The 19652-nt window shown below is 57.7% G+C and overlaps 5 protein-coding genes across 5 annotated transcripts; all 5 read right to left on the bottom strand.

The window, feature by feature from the left end:
* Positions 1–1129: 1129 nt before the first annotated feature.
* On the bottom strand, positions 1130–6766 carry LBRM_26_1580 (conserved hypothetical protein; the record flags this gene model as incomplete). The annotated part of the gene is made up of 1 exon (XM_001562339.2): positions 1130–6766. One exon carries the CDS (start codon positions 6764–6766, stop codon positions 1130–1132), a length of 5637 nt encoding a protein of 1878 aa, XP_001562389.1.
* A 2009-nt stretch (positions 6767–8775) lies between these two features.
* Positions 8776–11190, bottom strand: LBRM_26_1570 (trifunctional enzyme alpha subunit,mitochondrial precursor-like protein; the record flags this gene model as incomplete). The annotated part of the gene is made up of 1 exon (XM_001562338.1): positions 8776–11190. One exon carries the CDS (start codon positions 11188–11190, stop codon positions 8776–8778), a length of 2415 nt encoding a protein of 804 aa, XP_001562388.1.
* Positions 11191–12137: 947 nt separating this feature from the next.
* Positions 12138–13331, bottom strand: LBRM_26_1560 (conserved hypothetical protein; the record flags this gene model as incomplete). Its single annotated transcript, XM_001562337.1, has 1 exon — positions 12138–13331. One exon carries the CDS (start codon positions 13329–13331, stop codon positions 12138–12140), a length of 1194 nt encoding a protein of 397 aa, XP_001562387.1.
* Positions 13332–15124: 1793 nt separating this feature from the next.
* On the bottom strand, positions 15125–15790 carry LBRM_26_1550 (conserved hypothetical protein; the record flags this gene model as incomplete). The annotated part of the gene is made up of 1 exon (XM_001562336.1): positions 15125–15790. The coding sequence occupies one exon, from the start codon at positions 15788–15790 to the stop codon at positions 15125–15127; it is 666 nt and encodes a 221-aa protein (XP_001562386.1).
* A 2555-nt stretch (positions 15791–18345) lies between these two features.
* Positions 18346–19542, bottom strand: LBRM_26_1540 (conserved hypothetical protein; the record flags this gene model as incomplete). Its single annotated transcript, XM_001562335.1, has 1 exon — positions 18346–19542. One exon carries the CDS (start codon positions 19540–19542, stop codon positions 18346–18348), a length of 1197 nt encoding a protein of 398 aa, XP_001562385.1.
* Positions 19543–19652: the final 110 nt, after the last annotated feature.

Below are 19652 nucleotides of genomic sequence, written 5' to 3'. Positions count from 1 at the left end.
AGATGATTTGGCTGCGCCGAATATTTCAGAGAATGCGACTGCAGTGCCAAGGGGCAGCGGGGGTGAGGGCCGGCCGAGCTGTGGCCCGTGGCGGATTACCCAATGAAAAATCCAGCGCCGCCGTCGCCTTGTGAAGCGAGCGGCGTGTTGATAGCTAGGAACGGAAGGTAATCGGGGGAGGCGCGTTGAGGGCGGCCACTGCCCTGTCCCGTGTAGGGGCTGTCGGTCCAACACTTGCGGCGACGCTGCGCCCTCGTGCCTGGTCTCGATCTTTGCTCATGATCCAGCGGCATGTTCTGGTGGTCGACGCTGCGGCGGCGGAGTGGCGGCTGGTGCGCCATCGTGCGCACAGAAGATGCCGAGGCTTCGGACGCATCTTTTTGGGGTTGTCTCAGGTTTGGCTGCTGCACTGGCGCTACGACGCGGTCACCCTGGCAGTCCCTCGAAGTTTTGTATTGATTCAGCTGGCGCTTGCGTGCATTGCTGTAGTACTTGCCATTGCTTTGTTGCGCACGCCTGGCAGCGGACAGGCACGGAAGGAAATTCTCTTCGTCTGCTTCATGAGTGCGCTGCGCTCGCCTCCGCAGGTCAGTAAGTTCAGCCTGCTCACCGCGCTTGCTTGTCACATCGGACGCCGTTGAACAGCAGAGCAAGGACGCGGCGTTTGCAGGAGCACCAGCTGGACTGATGCTGTCACTGGAGAGCGTGCGTGAAGTGCGCGAACCCATATTTTGTAGAGAAGCGCAATAGTGAGGCTGGTGACTTCGAAGGCTGCGTTTTCTTTTTGTGTGTGTGCCTGTGTATGAGTGTGATACGTGTCAGCAAACGAGAGACGAACGGGAGACGGGTGGCTTCTCGTGTGGCGAGTGTGGGATGGGGGAGGTCAGAAGAGGGCGAGAAGGAATGGCGCATGAATGCACTACTGGGGGGAGGGGAGGGGGATAGTACTGCAAAACGAAGACCACAGCAGAATCGAAGCTTTAGGCAACATATCCATTGCTTATGAAGAAAGCTATAAATAGCTTGAGGTGATGGGTCCGGTTAGGCTCAACTCAGCTGAGTTCCAAGGAGAAGCAGGTAGAGCAACGACACTACAGAGTCAAGAACATATGAATGCACCCTCCGTCGACTACGCAGTCTGCGGAGACACAGGATACTCGAGCAGTAGCAATACCTCTGCTGGTGCAATGCGGCCGAACTGCGTTCGCCTCTGCAGCGCATCAGAATCCCTTGTGCCCGTGCCAGGCGTTGCTGAGGTTGGGCTTTGCTGCCCCTGCGCCGCTTGTTCGCGCAGCCGAACAGACCGTCGGTAGATGACCTCCTCGATGGTGTGAGGTGCAAAGATGTGGTGCACAATGACTTGCTTTAGCTGACCAAAGCGGTGTACGCGTCCGACAGCCTGATGTTCTATGGCGGGATTGAGGTTGGGCTCAAGGAAGACGACATGGTTAGCGAAGGTCAAGTTGAGGCCGGCGTTTGCGCTGCGCGACGTGACAAACAAAATACGACGCTGCGACAGTGCCGAGTCACCACTGCTTGACTGCATCGCACGCATCGCCCGCTGCCGCTGTGCCAGTGACGAGGCGCCGCACACCATGTGCGGCGCGTAGCCCCGCGCTGCCACCGCATCGTACGCCAGTTGCAGAAACGCGGGGTACTTGGAGAACACCAGCACACCATCATCCGGCTGCGTGCGCCAGATCTCCTCCACCACTTCCAAAAAAGCGCGCACACGGCTGCCGTCGCCGATGCGCGCCAGCACCACGTTCACGTCCTCGTCGCCTGAGTGCGCCGCTGCCGTTGTGCTGCTTTTGTCATTGTGTCTCGTCTCCGCCACCACTTTCATTGGTACTGTTGTGTCAACCATCACGACACGTTTTTCCTCCATCATCGACTTCCGATCGCGGCAGTAGGGGCACTTCGCGTTCACGTTGCCCATCACACTGCGGCTCGCGTCAATCACGCCAAGTACACACTCCTTGCAAAACATGTGAAGGCACTTCAGCAGGGTCGGCGCTGCCATGTTGTCCATGCAAATGCCGCACTGCGGTAGCAGCGGCGGCACCTGCGCGATCTCCGCCAGCGTTGTCGCCGTTTCCTCTGGGATACTTGAGTTTCTGAGGAGACCGGGCTTGCGCGCTGCTGCCATCGACGTGACCCATTCCAACGCCTCCTGCGGCGTTGCCGCAACAAAGGAGTCCGCCAACACCTCAGTAATATTGATGCCACAGACGCGATCGTCGCTCATGAGCCGGACGCCTCGCAACACGTGCGCCTCAATGTCTCCACGTAGTAATTCGTCGTTGCCCACTCGTGATGGGTGCAGGCATAGCCGACACAGCTCCTGCACCCACTGCATGGCGTATCCCATGCGTGATGACAGGACACCCTGGCGATGCAGGCGCGTCGCAACGCTCATAATAACGAGCGCAACGCGGTCGTACAGGTGCATCTCGTCCACGGTCAGAGCTGCATAATGAACTTGATAGTGCGCAGGGGTCAGCTGAAGTTCGCGGCGCACATCTTGATTGCGCTCATGCCGCACCATGGTGAGGGCAAGGACTTCGAAAAGACTGCTTGGCAGGCACGGCAAGCCAACTTGGAGGTCGCGCGGAGGCGACCATAGCCGGTATTCAGAGGGGATGTTCGCTAGACTTGCCTCGGAGGTACCGTAGAGGTCGCGCTGCAGGCACTGGGCGCACACACAAAATGCAACTTCGTCCTCCACCGACCCCGGCAGGGCATCGGAGTGGCGACGCACCCACAGGGAGCGCAGGCCCCGATTCACTGAGTGGCTTAGAAAGTGGCCAGCTGTGTAGTACGCCGACACGTTGTGGGTGTTTAGATAGGCATGGGCCAAGTATACGTGGCGGAGTGGGGGTCGACTGAGCAGCCGCGCCGCGCTGTGCAGCCCGAGAAAGCGCAACGCAAGCCCTAGCGACTCCGTCTTGTTGTTGTTGATCGGGGTGCCTGTCACGGCCCAGCAGCGTTCGCCACTCAGCAGGTGGAATAGACTCGCGGCGCCACACTTCTGTGACTCGTCCAGCACAACACGGCGGAAGAGCAGGTCGGTGATGCGCAGCGCGGGACGCCCCGTCGCCTCGGCCACGGCCACATCGGCGTAGTGTGCTTTCATGTTGGCCCAGTACCCCACCAGTACCCTCCACAGCGGTGGAAGCAGCACGTGGCGCACCAGCTCGCGGCGTGTGGGGTCGGGGAGCGTGTACATCTCTGCAGCGTGGAACAGGAGCGCCAGGAAGGCTGACGTAGCGCAATGTGTGCCTTGACCATCGAAGAGTCGGCACTGCGTGATTTCGACCTGCGTCGCGGGCGCCGCAGCTGTTGCCGCACTGTAGCCCTTGAGCAGCTCCCACGTGTGGTCGAGAAACGCGTCGCTGACGGCACCGGTGTCTGGCAGACACGTGTGGCGATAGACGGACCTCAAGGCCGTGTCCACCACTGAATCGTCAAAAGATACGGAGAGGGAGAAGGCGGGGCAACGAAACGCCGGCATACCATGGACAGCGTCAAACTCAAGCGTCCACGTACCCGAAACGGCGGTGGTGGTGATGGCGGCTGCGGGGGAGGGTAGCTGTAGCTTCGCCCCGCCACCTCGTTGAGCGCGGTCATGGCCACTGACCCTGCGGCTGCTACGGGTCTCGCCCTGGCCAAGTTGCAATGGTGGCACCGTTGCGCAGTCGCTACTCTGCATCATCTCCAGTCTTATGCCGGTACCGTCAGCTTCCCTCATACCGCTTGCTGCTGGCCACACCACGTCGCTGGCGTACTGCTGCACGGCTGCAAGGAGCTCCGACGGCATCAAGTTTGACCAGCCATGCGATGCAGCCTTCGCACACACGGCATCATCGGTTTCATCGGCCGCGCGTGTCATCCAAAACTCCAGCCCGCTCGCCTCCTGGCGCAGATGCGTCGACAGTGTCTCGTATGTTGTGATGACAAAGTCGGCGCGCTGCATGTCGTCTGCCGTGTATTGCGCCCGCTTGGCGCCGTAGAAGAGAATGTAGGACGCGGTTGGGTAGAACTTGTGAATCTCCCCGATCCACTGTGTCGCGATTGACAGCGGCACCACAACGAGTGTTGTGTGCGGTAGTCGCGTCGGCATAGTTGGGTGGGGCACGATCCCGGAGCGGAAGTTGCCAAATGCCCAGTGGAGCACCTCTGGACTGAACCCCAGGATGCAGTGGCGCATCGCTGCTGGCTTCACTGACACCTGCCAAAACCTTCGCGCGACTGATGCCATCTCACTCCCCAAGGCCTTAGCCTCTTTTGTGTCGCTGTTGCCGGCCTCGCGCATCGCCCTATCGTAAGCGCACAGCGTTAGTATCGACAGCGTCTTGCCGAGTCCTACGTCATCGCATAGCAAGCCGCCGCGGACACGCCCGCCCGCCACATTCCACGCATCTACATCTGCCTCCGCCTCCCGTCCTGCTGCCACAGAATTGCCACTGCTGCGTGCAACGATGGTCTCGTTTGTTGCTGCGCAGTAGTACATGACGCCGACGTGGCGTGCTGCCGGTACAGCGCCAGTGTCGATGTGGTAGAGCGGGACTGACACGTGCTCGCGATAACCTCCACACTCCTTGTTCCACATCCATTGCACACTCTCCAGCTGATGCCGCTTCAGCTCCGCTTGAATGTACTGTCGAGGCACCTGCGAAACTGGCAGAGCCTCTGCTGACTCTGTCGCCACTCGCGCCACGCAGTCCACTATCTGCGCTGCGTTCATCGACCCTGTCACCCCCAGCGTTGCCTGGAATCTGGCAAAGGAGCCTGCAGCGTAGAAGGATGCGGCTTCTTGACAGCCACCCGCGGCGGCCGCCCCAGGCGTTGTTGCCTTCTCTTCGACCGCATCTACGTCGACCGCAGCGTCGGTTGTTCTACTCAGATTCACCGTATCATTGCCCACGAGGAGGTACGACTCATCACAGCAGTGGCGCAGCGCCGCCATGTACGGGCCGTGCGCCTCCACAAACAGTACTGCTGCAGCAGCGGCGTTGTGGTGGCTGTGGCAGGAGCAGCGGCCACCGTGCTGCACTGCCTCGGCCACATGTTGACACACCTTCATCTGAGAAAACAGCAGCCTTGCCTGTACCAAGCTGGTCGTGCTCATGAACGACCCCATGCTGGACGGAGAGAACCACAGAGCAGACGCTGGCTCCAGTGTTGCGGAGAAATAGCCGCCGTGATTGACATCCGCGCACGTGTACGCGTAGAAGCGCCGAATGCGTGACTGAAGGTCTTCCGAATTACGGTGCCACGGTTGTGTGGCGGTCTCTGGAAGGATCGCGCGGAGAAGCTCTTCCGCCCACGTCAGACAACCAGCCTTGGGCTTTAGAAGTGCACGTTGTGCTGCAGTGAACTGCGGTGACTTTGCCTGTTTACCTGTCAACGGTGCCCAGCCGCCGGCTGAGTTTGGGGCAATGCGCTGGTGCCGTATCAAATCGCGTGTGCGATCCGCCATATATCGGTCCATGGCCGTGTCGAACGCCTTTGCTGCCTTGGCGAGGGAAGGGAAGGAGAGCAGCTCAAACGGTTTGTGCTGCCACCGAAGTTTTGCGAGACGCGAGTTGACCCGCTCTCCCGGGCTGGTGCGGATCAGGAGGTAGAGGTGGACGTGCGCCACGCCAAAGGGACAACACTCGACCACATCCAACGGGCGACCCGTTGCGCTGCGACACCCATCGAGGAGTCCCAGACGCTCAATCAGGCTTTTCTGGTCCATCAGGGGTATCTCTTCCGCGCTTGCGCGCTGCGACAACACCATATACTGCGTCAAGCATGAGAAGGCCGAGTAGCTCACCCCTGCGACGCGGCAGGATGGGCATGCTAAGGCAAGGAGGGTGGAGAACGTGTCATGCTTGTCCAGCATGGAGAGAAGAAAGCCGAGCAGCTCAGCTGCTCGGGTCGCCGGGTCGTCGCCGTACCCTTTGCCTCCTTCCCTGCGCACCACGCGGGCAACGCGGGCACACTCGCTAAGTATGAAGTATTGAACACATGGAAGCACAGCCCGCATGGCTACATCGTTGACACCGCTTGCCTCCAGCGCTAACGATTTAGCGCTAGTGGCGTCGTTGTCTGGCTCATCGGCGTTGTCGTCGGCAGGTGCCGCTGTCTCTTCGACCTCCGTTGTCTTGGCCAAGGCATCCAAGACACCCATCATGTTGCTTGTATGCGGTTGTGCAGCCAGTTCAATGGTACGTCCCGTCATCAGCATGTAGTTGCGAGCCAGCGCAGAACGCAGGTGTGTCAGCAGCGCTTCCTCTAGAAGTGCTGCTGAAGCGGGCCCCTCCAATGGCAGCGACGGAGTGGCTCCCTTCAGGGATATCCGTGCTGAGCCGGGAACGGGCTTCAACTCGCCACCAACTGCGCCTCTCTTCTGTCCATCCGCGCCGTCTCGAGAGCGCGACTTCTTTGTCGAGACTCGAGAGGGCACTGGTGCTGTGTTGAGTATCGCTCCCGTCAGCGTCGTTTGACGCGTGGCTCGTCGCAGCTTTCTCTCCACAGGTACTTCACATGGTGCGGCATCGACGTCGATGAGTGCAGGTGGCGGGGGAATCGACACAACCGAGTTTGAATTGGAGCTGGACTGAGAAGGGGGCGATGAGGAAGCCTGCGCCTCCTCAACGATATGTTCCTCGGCAGTAGGTGCGTTGGCGGCGGCAGTCATACTGCGGCCTCGCTTCCTCGAAGCGGACTTACCAGCCGCTGCTTCTACCGCTTTCCATTTTGCACGTTTCGGAGGCATGACGAGCTGTGCGATACAAGACGAAATGGGGAGGTAGGGGTGGAGCCCACCAGCCAGATGCAGGCGCGTACATGCACACAGGGAGACAGCGAGTCAAGCAAGAAAGCGCATGAGAAGAACACACAAAAAAAAATAGATGGAGTTGGTTAACGGTGTGTGTGTGTGTGTGTGTGTGTGTGTGAGGAGGAGGAGGAGGAGGAGGAGCGGCGGAGTAAAAGAGAATTGCGCTGCCATGGCGCAGATGGACCGAGTGCTATAGCCATAGAGAGCCCCATATACTATATGTGTGTGTGTGTGTGTGTGTGTGTGTGTACGTGCGAAGGACACAGGCGGAGAGAGGGGACGCCTCTGAATGACGGTCCAAGGATGGGGTACTGCCTTCGAATGAAGCCCGCTTCTCTCTTTTTGGGTTTCCCCGCGTGTCTTCCCACTGCCTACCCTTCTTTGGCCTGGCGTTCCATCGTTCCCTCTTCTCTCCCTCTCACACGCACACACAGACTGCTGTAATGAGGCGGAGGGAGGCAGTGCGGGGGCTGTAGTGAAACAATATGCTCGTGGTGGCAGCTCAACGGCTAACTCCTGAAAGACACGCTCACAGAGGAGGAAGAGGGGGGAGGGAAGACCGAAAACGAGAACAGAAGAGGAAAGAAAGAACGTAGAGAGAACACATGCACACAAGAGAAGGGCTGCTATCGCAGTCATGCGAGTCTCCTGCTGAAGAGCAGCGTCGACGAGGATTTCCCCCACCCCCACCCACACACACACACACGCAGGAGTGCGGAGAGGGAATGGGGAGTCACAGAGAAAGCAGCCAAACCAACAAGGACGAAACCGTCGACGTCAGGGAAGCAAGAAAGAGGCACACACGCACGCACACCAAATAAAAGGACAACTGCGAGCATCAATTCCTGCCACAATGCACTGCCATATGCGCAACATGAGTACACCCTTTACCACCAACCACTATGTCCCCCTCCCCCACACAGCGGTACGTGCGAAAACAAGGCAGCCAACGAGAAATGGTGGCATCGCAGGAGAGAGTAGAGACGTGAACCAGAGTAGAATCAGCGATATCAACGTGCTTGGAGAGCTCAAAGCTCTTCGACCCAAAACCTCGCGGCTGCACTCGCCGCAAAGACACAGGCACCCCCCCCCCCCCCACACACACACACACGCAGGGCACGTCCACGTTCCCGAGAAGCGAGAGAAAGAGAGAAGAGCATTGAGAAGACGCAAAGCAAATACACAAACAAAGCCCCACGAAGACAACAGCGGTAGAAATATTGTTTGAATCGACTTCTTCCTCTCCTCCCGTTGCACTTGTTTTATTGCGCTTGCACATCGAGGAGGGACTGCCAACACGCTGCACTGACTTTTTCTCCACACAGAGTCGCTATGCAAAAAATTCAGACGTTAGCGAGAAGCTCTTCTTCACACACTCCCCCCCTCTTAACCCGGGCGCCATTGTCCGCTGTCACCGCCTGATGGCCTACATCGCCAAAAGGCGAACTAAGAAACAGCGAAACAACAGGGAAGGGAGTGAGAGAGAGAGAGGTGGGGGAGGGAGTAACCTGAACGCATACATTGTGAGCACGCCACACCGTCGTACTTTTCTTCTTCAGTGTGAATTCTGTCGTTTCCACAAGAGATGATGGCAAAAGCGAGTCACCACACACACACACACACAAAGAGAGAGAGAGAGCCAGCGCGAGCGACCGAGGCAGAAAAGGCAAAAGGTAAGGAAAAGGGGAAGGGGGAGGGTGGACGCACGTGTTGGGTGGTGGTGCGCTACGGACGCACAGATGATAGAATAGGCCCAAACGAAGGCACTTGGGTGAGTGTGTATCTTTTTCTCTCCTACAGGGACAGCTTTGGGGTCTCTTCCTGGAACGAGGGTGGTGGTGGTGGTGGTGGAGAGGGGCACCATGTTTGAAGTGGGAGCCTAAGAACGCATCCAAAAACACACGCGTTGCTCTGTGAGCTGCGCTTCCTCGATGATCGAACGGCGTCTAGAACGTCACCTTAGGGTATCCGTGGCGCTCCTGGTATGGCACGTACGGGCGATTCGGGAAGAAGCACATACCCTTGATGGCCATCTTCTTCAGTCTCTCCGTGGGGGCAAAGTAGTCCTTCTTCGTCTTGCTTTGCAGTTGCTCCAGCGCTGCGACAACGTTGGCGATGCCGCGGTGGTCAGCGTACTGCAGCAACCCGCCACGAAACGCCGGGAAGCCGGTACCCCACACCATCCCCGTGTCAACGTCCTCGGGTGACATCGCGATCGCCTCATCGAGGATGAGGGTGGCTTCGTTCACCATGAGCAAGACGCAGCGGTCCACGATCTCCGTCTCCGAGATGGAGGGGCTCAGCTCCTCACCGAGGTACTTCTTCAGGACCGCGTTGTTCAGTCCCATTTCCTTCCCATCTGCCGTGTAGTTGTAGAACCCCTTGTTGTTCTTGCGGCCGAGGTGGCCGTCCTTCACCATTAGGGAGATGGATGGGCTGACGCCGAAGCGGTCGCTCTTCAGGCCGTTTGTCAACACTGGCCCCACGTGACAGGCGACGTCGAGGCCGACCTCATCCAAAAGGCGGAAGGGCCCCATCGGCATGCCGAAGGCCAGGATAGCCTCATCTACACACGATGGGTGGCACCGCTCATCCACTGCCAGTCGCCCGGCCTCGGCCATGTATACGCCAAGGATGCGGTTCACCAGAAATCCAGGGCCGTCGTTCACGATGATTGGCATCTTGCCCGTCCTGAGGGCGAGGTTGAAGATGGCGGCAGCGGCCTCGGCCGAAGTGCTCTTTCCCTTGATGACCTCCACAAGCGGCATCTTCGATACGGGGTTGAAAAAGTGCATGCCGACGATGTTTTGCGGACACTTGGCCACCGTCTGCATCTCGGTCAAGCTTAGCGAGGACGTGTTCGTGGCGAAGAGGTTCTTGGAGTTGAGGATACCCTCATTCTCCAGCTGCTGAATTACCTTCTTCTTTATATCCATCACCTCCACAGCGGCCTCGACAACGACGTCCACGCCGCGAAACACCTCGTTGGTCGTACCGCCCGTCACAAGGTCCATCTTCTTCTCTAGCTCTGCCGTTACCATGCGCTTGCGGCGCACGGCTCGCTCAAACTCGGCACGGACGTTGTTGATACCCCGCTTCACGGACTCCTCCTTCAAGTCCTTCACCGCCACCGGGATGTTGTTCTTGGCGAAGTAGTGGACAATGCCAGAGCCCATCACGCCGGCGCCAATGACACCGACGCGGTTCACCTGCATCACCTTGTCCTTGGAAACGCCCGTCTTGTCTGCGCTCTTTTTCATGCCTTCTTGCAGGAAGTACAGGGACATCTGGTTCTTCGCCTCTGGGCTGCACAGCAGCTCAGCGAAGCCGCGGCATTCCTTGTCAAAGCCCTGCTGATTGCTATGCGTGGCGGAGTACATGACGCACTCCAGCGCCTTGTACTGCGCAATGTACTTGCCCTTTGTCTTCTTGTTCAGCATCTTGATGGTCTCGTCGGCGATCTTACGGCGACCGAAGGTTGTGTGCTCAAGCACGCGATCCATCAGCGAAATGCTCTTCCGCTTCGACAAAAGGGCAGGTTTGTCGGAGAGGTATTGTCCAGCCCACTTGCGCACCCCCTCGAAGAAGCGGTGCTCGCCATTCCAGCGGTCTTCAGCAGGGAGGACAGCGTCACACGCGCCAGCCGACTTGGCCTCCCGCGCCTTGATCTGCTTAGAGGTCATGATCCACTGCACCGTCTTGGTAAGCCCGCACAGCCGTTGCGTCCGTACTGTGCCACCACCGCCTGGCAGAAGACCAAGTAGACACTCTGGGAAGCCCACCTTCGCGGTCGAGGCCATAAGCCGCTGATGGCATGCAAGCGATAGCTCAAAGCCGCCACCGAGGGCGAGGCCGTTGATAGCGGCGACTATGGGGAACTTCTCCTGCTCAATGCGGTTGAAGAGCATGTGTCCAAGGGTCGGCACCTGCACCGCCACCGTAGGGTCCGTTATGGTGTACATCTGGTCAATATCAGCTCCGACGCAGAACGTCGACTTGGCGCTTGTCAAGATGGTGAATTGGGCTTCATTGTTCGCGACGAGAGACTCCACAATGTCTAGGGCCGCATTCATGTCTTTCACAAACTCCTCGCCCAGTGCGTTGGCGCTCGACTCGGCACGATTCATGACGATCCATGCAATGCGGCCCGAGTCGACGTATACATTGATGTGTCGCCCTGCCTGGTGCGTCTGCCACAGACGATTGTGCAGCACATCTTTGGGGAAGTCGTAGGCGGTTGTCGTCGGCTTTGCAGGCGCAGTGGCACCAGTGGCGGTTGCAGGTCTTGCCTGCGTGCTCGCTGAAGCACGGCGAATGAGGGCGACGCTCGGAAAGGGGCGGGCTACAAAAAAGCGACGCATTTTTAGAAGTATCTGTAGGTGTATGATGAGTATACGTCGGACTAGATGCGCATGTAGATGTATGCACGTGTGTGTGTGTGTGTGTGTGTGTGTGTGGTGTGGGGGGAGAACGGACAGAGGAGCTACGGGGTGTGGGGAGAAAGAGAGTTCAGAGGAACACCCAAAAAGGCAGACAGATGCGATGCTTTCGAGTTGGGGGAGAAGTGGCTCGCAAAGGCCTCCGATACACGAGTCTTTCGCTTGTGGTGCTCTTGGAGCACAAGAGCCGCTGCGCAGATGAATGCAGAGGGGGAGAGAGAGAGAAGAGGCGCGCCGCTCACGATACCTATCACTCTACTCGTGTTCGCCCCCTCTTTCCCTGACGAGCCAAACGTGGCCGCCACCGCCACAAAAGGCCGGTGCACAGCTGCGTGTACGTAGGAAGGGCATCTGTGGTGCCGGGACTCTTCCTCTCCTTCTTTTGGATGAAAAGGAGGGTGTCCTGTATGCGTGCCAGTCCATCCATCATTCCTTTATTTCTCGGTCCCTCACTACTTCTCTAACACGCACACCAACGAATATGCGCGCAGAGGCGCCGGGTGAGCGGATTTGGCTGCTGCACACAGTCAGTCGTATCCACAGTAAGAGAGAGAGGGTGGGCAGGCGCAGAATGTGCACCGCGGCAGTTTTAATGAGAGGGGGGAGGAAGGGGGGGGGCGGCTGTGACTGCGTCGGTGCCATCATGTGCTCGAATTAACGACATACGACAGTGCAAAAGAAAAAGGGGTTTCTGCGGAATAAATGTGCATGTGCGTCACAACGCACAAGTGGAGGAGAAGGGGAATGCTCAGCATGTCAGAGAGACAGGAGGCGAGGCTATGCATCTTCCACCACTAGTCCCCTACGCACGGCAATCGATTCAACTATCCAAACACACAAACACCCACGCACACAGACACGCATCACCTCTAGGCGTACACCGATCCTGTGTGTGACTTCAGCTTCTCCTGCATTGCCGTCTGCCACTCGCCAAAGGCGCCCTCGCGCATCACAGAACCGAGCCGTGGGTGCTGGTTTACCACGCGCGTCACCCCGTACATCTCCACGTCTGCCAGGTCGGGGCTGCTGCCGCCGTGAAATACTTTTCCATTCGGGCGACGCTGCAGGAACGTTTGCAGCTCGGCCTGCAGCCACTCCTCCACCGCGCCGAAGCGCATCGTCTCCGCGAGCGCCTTGCGCGAAGCCTCCGACAGCATCCACAGACCATTCGAGGCCATGCCCGACCGGGTGCCCGTCTGCGTGGCGGCGGACGGGCCGTCAGCACACTCCATCTCTGCAATAAGCCTTGGCCGGATCTTGTACCGTGAAAGCACCGACAGTGCGGCACTGCCAGCAACATGGTAGAAGAAGTTCTGGTAGTTGCTTGGCGTCACATACGTGTACGTGGCGTAGGCATCACGGAAGGAGTTGTTCGTGATGGCAAAAGAGGCACCGTGGAAGTGATTCGTGATCCAGTCACGGGTGGCGCTGATGTGTGGGTTGACAACGTCCGCCGCGTACTTCAGCGGTCCGGAGAGCTGTGACACAATCTCTGCGGAGTCCACCAAATACACGCCATTGCAGTCTGTGGCTGCTGCCCCGGTGTTGTTACTCTTGCGCTCTGCCAACGGAGCAAAGTACAGCTGTGGTGCCAGCTGATAGCGACGGTCTGGCAGTCCTTTGCCGGTTAGCGGGTCAACATCGACCTCTTCATATGGGACATCGTGGTACTGCAGCACAGCCTCCACCTTGGCACAGTACGGGCAGCCGAGGAGACGGTAGAAGATGAGCTTCACATCGGACGAAGAGGCGGTGTAAGCTCGTCCTCCAGGCGGAGAGGAGGCTACAGACTCCAACGAAGTCTGCGTTGTTAGTTCGCGAAGGTTCGTGTACCGATCCTTCTGTGCATGGAAAGTCCACGGCAAGTGTGACGGTGCCAGTGCCTCCTTCAGCTGCTTCACGTGCTGCAGTCTATTGAACTCCTTCGCGGAGAGCTCCTTCGTCGACTCGCTCGTTCCCGCTGCAGCACCTAGGTCGCTGCCCCGCTGGCAGTACAGAAAGCCTGCCGCCCCTACTCCAAGTGTGAAAGTAGAGGCGGTCGCCACCTTTGCCAGGAATCGCATATGTGAGGAAGCAAAATAAGACAAAGGGCACGAACACCAAAGACCAGACGAAAACACAAAGCGCCACACTATCAAGGTACGCACACACGGTTGTGTCAGCGATATCGAAGCGAGAGAGTCCCTGAATGTGTATCCATCTGAGGATCGCCCGCTCTCTCGCTCTCAGTACGCAGTTTAGTATGATGACTGTTCCACTCAAAGACACACAGCAACAGGGAAAGAGGAGAGCCCCTTTCTGTCTAAGAAAAGGACCGCAAGAAGTGGTGAGCGACTGAATCAGCCGGTGTTGCACAGCACAACCGCGTCCCTCGTTTGATTGTTTCTCGCGTTTTACCAGCGCCTGCTGCTGCTGCTGCTGTTGCTGCGGGTACCAGTAATAGCCTGCGACGGCTCCACGATATCGTTGCCGTGCACGCGTTTTTTTTCGGTGTCGCGCTCGCGTAGGGAACGAAATGAGGAGGGGAGAAGAGTAGAGAAGAGAGGTCGAGGGGGGGGGAAGGCACATATGATGGTGTGGAGGCGGAGAAGGGGGGGTTGTAGAGAGAAAGCGTGGCGTATGGATGAGCGCGTCTGTCACGGCGTATCACAGACTTGTGGCACGACACACATGCCCATCTTATGCGCATGCCAGTCTGAAAAGAACAAACCACCGCAACAAATGAGTGCTGTGCTGTGGACGCACACAAGAGTGAACAAGCGGAATGGCTTCGAGCACCCATCCACCCACGCACCCTACGCCACAATGCAACGACACTCCACAACCCCGTTGTTCTTGTTCTTGCTGTTACTTGCACTTTGCAGCGTGCGCATCTCTCCCCTTCTCTCTTGTTTCGCTTGTGTTTTCAGAGGGCCTTGCGGGTAAGACCCCCGGCTCTGCGTGTGTGTCTCTACGTTTGATATTTTGGAGGGGCGGGCAGGTGGAGCATATTAGCCCAAGAAGAAGCAAATAGGGAAAGACGACGAGGAGGGGGAGGGGGGAGTCATGGGCAGAGAACGAGAGAAAGACAGAGGGGGAAGGGGGACACTTCACATTCTGCAGCCAAAGCAAATGAGCAACACCAACAGCGCAAACATCCACACACCCACTCACACCCCCTCACACACACACCGTCCAATTACTCCGTTATAGACACACATTTCCATCAGGTAAGCAGCCGTACCCCGGAGAGAGAGAGGTTGGGGAAGGGAGAGGGAAAGTATGGGTTGTGTGTGTGTGTGCGCTCCCCACAGGAGTAGAGGAGGGCACAAGGGGTGAGGGTGAAGAGAGGAAGGCAGAGAAGACAAAAGTGAGAGACTTGAGGGGGGATTGTGGCGGCGAGACGTGTGCTTGTATGTGTGCAAGCAACTTCCTTAGCCCCCCTCCTTCTGCTTTGCCTATCGACACGCTTTTTTCCCTTCTGTACACATCACATGCACCCATGCGTCAATGCTCAGCTCGCTTAAGTGTTACACACACACACACACACATATATATATATATATATATATATGGTTGCATTGGCGCAGGTAAGGGTGAAGGCGTGTGTGTGTGTGTGTATCTCTTCGTCGCTGTGCTACTGCACAAGCGCTGGGTCCAAATAGGCAGCATGATTGCGCAGGGAGGGAAACACGAACAAGAGCGATAGGGGGAGAGAGTGAAGGCGGTGACCACGACACGTAGATTGGCTACCACGTCGATTTAACGACCATGAAATACACCCTCGCACGTGCAGAGGGCGCTGCGTTATTCAACTTCATCGCTCACCGTTATCCCTCACTGTTGGAGAGGTGTTTTGTTTTCGCCTTTCCCCACATCAGAACAGGCGGGACATCTGCGTGGCGAGGCCTGCTACATCGGGCAGCGGGTTCGTTGGATTTGACTGATGCACCTCCACCGCACTGTGGGTGCCGAAGGGGGAAATGTTTGGGCTGTTCTTGGCGTAGCTGACCTGAATGGCGCGGTTCGTAAGCATACGATAGCGGTTATGCAGAGTAAAGATGGCTGTGTCGGCCTCCTGCACGGTGGAGAGGGTGATGAAGGCGGCACCGCGACTGCGGTTGCTGTTGTCGCGCAAGATGTGAATGTGTTCAACGTTTCCGTACGCGCTGAACAAGTTGCGCAGCCGCTCCTCGGTGCACTCAAACGGCAGCTGGCCTACAAAGAGCTTTGCCGCCGTCGAGCTCAGCTTCGGCTGCTGCGGCTGTTGCTGCTGCATGGTGTGCAGCATCTCGTTCAGATTCCCATACTCGTAGGGGTGCTGCCCTGGGGTCACCAAGTTCTTGACGGATCCGTTGTTCGCATTCCCCCCCGCGCGCATGCCTCGCTGCACGCCGGATCCGTGCCCGCTACTCACGCCGTTGTCCTGGCTATACTGGTTGCTGTGGCTACGAGGGTGCTGCAGCGGTGGTTGCTGCTGGGTTGGCCCATTCGGTGCCCAAGGCTTCGCATGAGCGCTTAGATTGGTGACAGCCGTGTCCATCGTTTTGTTTTGACACGACTGTGTGACCGCTCAAACTTCCAGAAAGCGAAAGTGTGTGTGTGTGTGTGTGTGTGTGTGTGGTGAGAAACGGCAGAGACGATTACGCTTAAAAGAACAGCAGAAGGGGAAATGAATGCGTGTGCACACGGATCGAAGGCCAAGATGAGAGAAACGAGCGCGCGCGAGAGAACACAGCTGGCATGGGAGTCAAGTCGGTGCCTGTTCGCGTATGAGTTCTGGAGCGTGTGTGCGTGTGTGTCCACGTGCCGTAGATCATGAGCAGCCGAAAGGTCGAAGGAGAACGCCAAAGAAGCGAAAGCGGGGGAGGAGGGGATGTATAGAGAAAGACAGGACAGCGGCACTACATGTCCGTAGGTGAAGATGTACTTCACAGCACGAGAAATGTAGGAAAGGAGGATTGCCGTACGACAGGCACTTGTGCGTTTCGGGACGGCACTAGGACGAGACGCAAACATACAGAGCGGGAGGAGAGCAAGTGGTTAGCGCCATGCCAGCCCCAAGCAAGACGACATGAAGCAGAAGAAAGCGGAAAGATGGGGAGGGAGCGCAGGAGGAGGCCGGAAACACTCGCCAAAGCGCAAACACCGACACATAGGCATTGGGGTGTAAGCGGATAGAATTGTTGCAGCTCCGCTTCATCGCTTCTCACGTGCTGCACCACCACGACCGTCTCTCTCTCGACCTCTTATGCTCTTATGGAGTGGGCATGTTTGCTTTCAGCTCGCCTTACTGCACGGTAGCCGCATGCCTTTCATATACATTTTTTTCTCAGCACACACAAAAATGGGCACCAACTTAGAGCGTAAGCGCGTCCATGACGAGCACATGTGTGTGTGTGTGTGTGTGTGTGTGTGAGGACGTGTGTGTGGAGGGGAGGGAGGGAGGGGAACCGCTTGGGATTTGGCAGGGAAAAAGAAGGGGGCAGCGCGTTGATCAGCAAGGCGACAAGAGAGCGAAGCGGAAAGATAGACACACAGAGGGAGGGTGGTGCGAAGTACAGGAAGGGCATGAGTGAGGGGGACGAGGGATGTGTTGAAGGCGAAAAAAATGTGAGGCGGTGGTGGTGGTGGACGAGGCATACAGAACGATAGAGAGCAACGGTCTTGAGCTAACACATGTCCGTACCCACGAACACAAGAGCACCCATGGTGGTGCGGAGTTGCACTTCCCTCGTCTGCACTTCTTTATATGCGCCTTTCCTTTGCACGCTGCGCTGGCGACCTCTGCCAGCGCAGACTCGAGGATGTCGACAGACTGACTACCGCTTTAGAGCGAATCCATCCGAGAGGGGGAAGTACGACACCCCGTTAAACTGCGGGATGTGTCACGACTGCCGCAGTTCCGCATCCACTCGCGCCTTCGTCTTATTTTGCAGGATTGCCTCTCCCTCCGGATGCGTGGTGGCCAGGCCTGCCTCCTGTGCAGCGGTCTTCAGTTGATTCAGGTTATCGAAGCGCTTGCCCTTGCTGTGCGGCAGGCGCAGCATCGCCACCGGCTTGTTCTGCACCGCCTAGTTCTGTGTGATGGGGCCGACGTAGGGGAGGAGGGTATGTGCACGGTACATGTTGAACATCACCGCGCTGGTAGTGGTGGGGGTAGCGGAGGTCGATATGTTGAGCAGGTTGGAGGCTCGGCAGTTCCGGTTCATCGGAATATGCTCCGGATGCGCCGCCGGCTGCCCCCCGCTTCGGGGGGGGGAGGGGAGCTGCCGAAGATCTACGAGAGCTGCTCTGACAGATTGAACGTCGTGCCGAGTAGAGTGTCCAGGTTGAGTTGGAAGGGGTTCCAGTGCAGTGAGAGCTCAGTGGAGTCGCCGCCGATGCTTGGGCTGCGGCTACTGCCAGGGTTCAGGCCCACCGCGGAAACCTTGGATGGCGCGCTTGCCCAACTACCACCACTGGCGCGCAACATCCAGGGTGATATTGACGATTCTGTTTTCAGAAGACGTTCTGCGGGGGGGGGGTTTAGTGACTGGGCTCGTGGTGATAGTTCTCGTGAATAGAGAAACAGGGCGGAAAAGGAATGAGAGAAAAAGGGGGAGGCACGCGAGAGACAACGACAGTGCAAGCAGGCAGTGACGCAGAGCGTGTGTTGCTCTGATGTACGTGTATACACGCACACACACACACACACACATATATATATATATATATAGAGGAAGACACATACATGCATATACGTGCGCAGAGAGAGAGAGAGACGAAGTCGCATACAATTTTCCTGAAGGGAGGGGACTGTCGTCAACATGGGCGCCAGAGTTACGCCCTCTCACGATAAGCGTAGCTGAGTCAGCACAAGTTGCTTTTCTTCTCCGTCATGTGTGCTATCGCTCTGTCGCCGCCTTCAGCGGGCTGTGGAAGGAGTACAGGGCGGGGGAGAGATGCGGGTGATGTTTGTATGCCTATGCAGAGGGACCTTTTATGCGGGGAGGTGTGACCCTTTCTCCTCAAGCAGAGGCTCTCCCTCAGCTTGGCGTCCACCCACGAAACACACACACACCCACCTACACACACACACGACGACGACGACGACGACTAGACTACATGAATCTCCTTCAAGAAGCCTTTTACGAGCTCCACAGTCTCGTGGGGCTTGTCAAAGTACACCACGTGCGCCGCATGCGGAATGGAGTGCTGCCGCAGGTTGACGGCGTAGAGATCCCACAGCTGCTGATACTGCGGGTTTCCGCCCACTGGGCTGGCAGCTCCGAGCACCGACAACACTGGAACCGTGCCTACCGAGGGACACTCCAGGGCTAATCGGTGCCGCCCCTGCTGCTGTTCGTGTGCATCATGTCCGCCACCTAAGCCATTTCTGTCAGCTGCTCGCTTGTAGTACGAGTCAGGGAGGAAAAGCTCGCCAGAGCGGATGGAATGCTCAAGCACGGGCACATTGCACTTCCAACTCGCAACGTGTCGCATGGGATCGCTGGGGTCGAGTTGCAGTCTCAGGTTCGTCGTACATAGCCCACGCACACGGATATCATGTATGCCACAGCGGTAGAACTCCTCCTGTCCACTCCGAAGGTCAGAGATTGCGTCCAGATTCACAGCCTTCATGTGCTCAATGATGTCGATGAGCTCGTTGGTCAGTTTCGCCGTCATGTGTGAGCGCACGATAGGCGGTAAGTCAAGGCTCACAAGTCCCTTCACCTCAATGGAGGATTGCGCAGCAGAGGAGACATTCTTCGATGGTGATGGGGCCGCAATTGACGATCCTTCTAAACCTTGACCCTTTTCTCCCTTCGCGAAGGAAGAGAGGTAGCGGTCCATGAGGTAGCGCGTCCACGTAATGCTGCCCATGCTGTGGCCAATTGCTACGACGCGAGGACGAGCCACGTCGTCGTGGCCGTGATCGCTTCCGGCACTCATCCATGCCCCTGAGAGCCGCGACGCAGTGCGTGGAAAGTCATTCTCCAGGTAGTGGCTAAGATCCTCCACAAGGTTCTCCAAGTTGTGTGTCGCAGTGTGCGGCGACAGACCGTGGTTTCGCGCGTCGAGTGTGATGATGTGAAACGGCAGGGTCTTTGATGTCTGGTCATTCGTTTCCAGAACGGCGTGGTTGTGCGCATCGATGGCGTTGCGCAGCATCACAACGAATGAGTTCATCGCGCCGCTGTGGGCCAAGAAGCCATGAAGCACCACGAAAAAGACAGGTGGCGCTTTCTTCGCGAAGCCCGGCAGGAGGACCTTAGAGGGGGTCTGTACTGCATGCAGTGGAACGGATGCCATGCCTTGAAACAGCGAGTACAGGCTAGAGGTAGCCGATCGCCTTCTTGACGACGGAAAGAGGAGAGGGAAGCAGCCCAGCAGGTGGTGAAGCGGAGGACTGTGCGGTGCTT

This window comes from Leishmania braziliensis, chromosome 26 (genome assembly GCF_000002845.2).
Source record: "Leishmania braziliensis MHOM/BR/75/M2904 complete genome, chromosome 26".
NCBI classification, from domain to species: domain Eukaryota; phylum Euglenozoa; class Kinetoplastea; order Trypanosomatida; family Trypanosomatidae; genus Leishmania; species Leishmania braziliensis.
The sequence above is the reverse complement of the archived record's forward strand: the minus strand, read 5'-3'. Positions and strand labels throughout refer to the sequence as shown.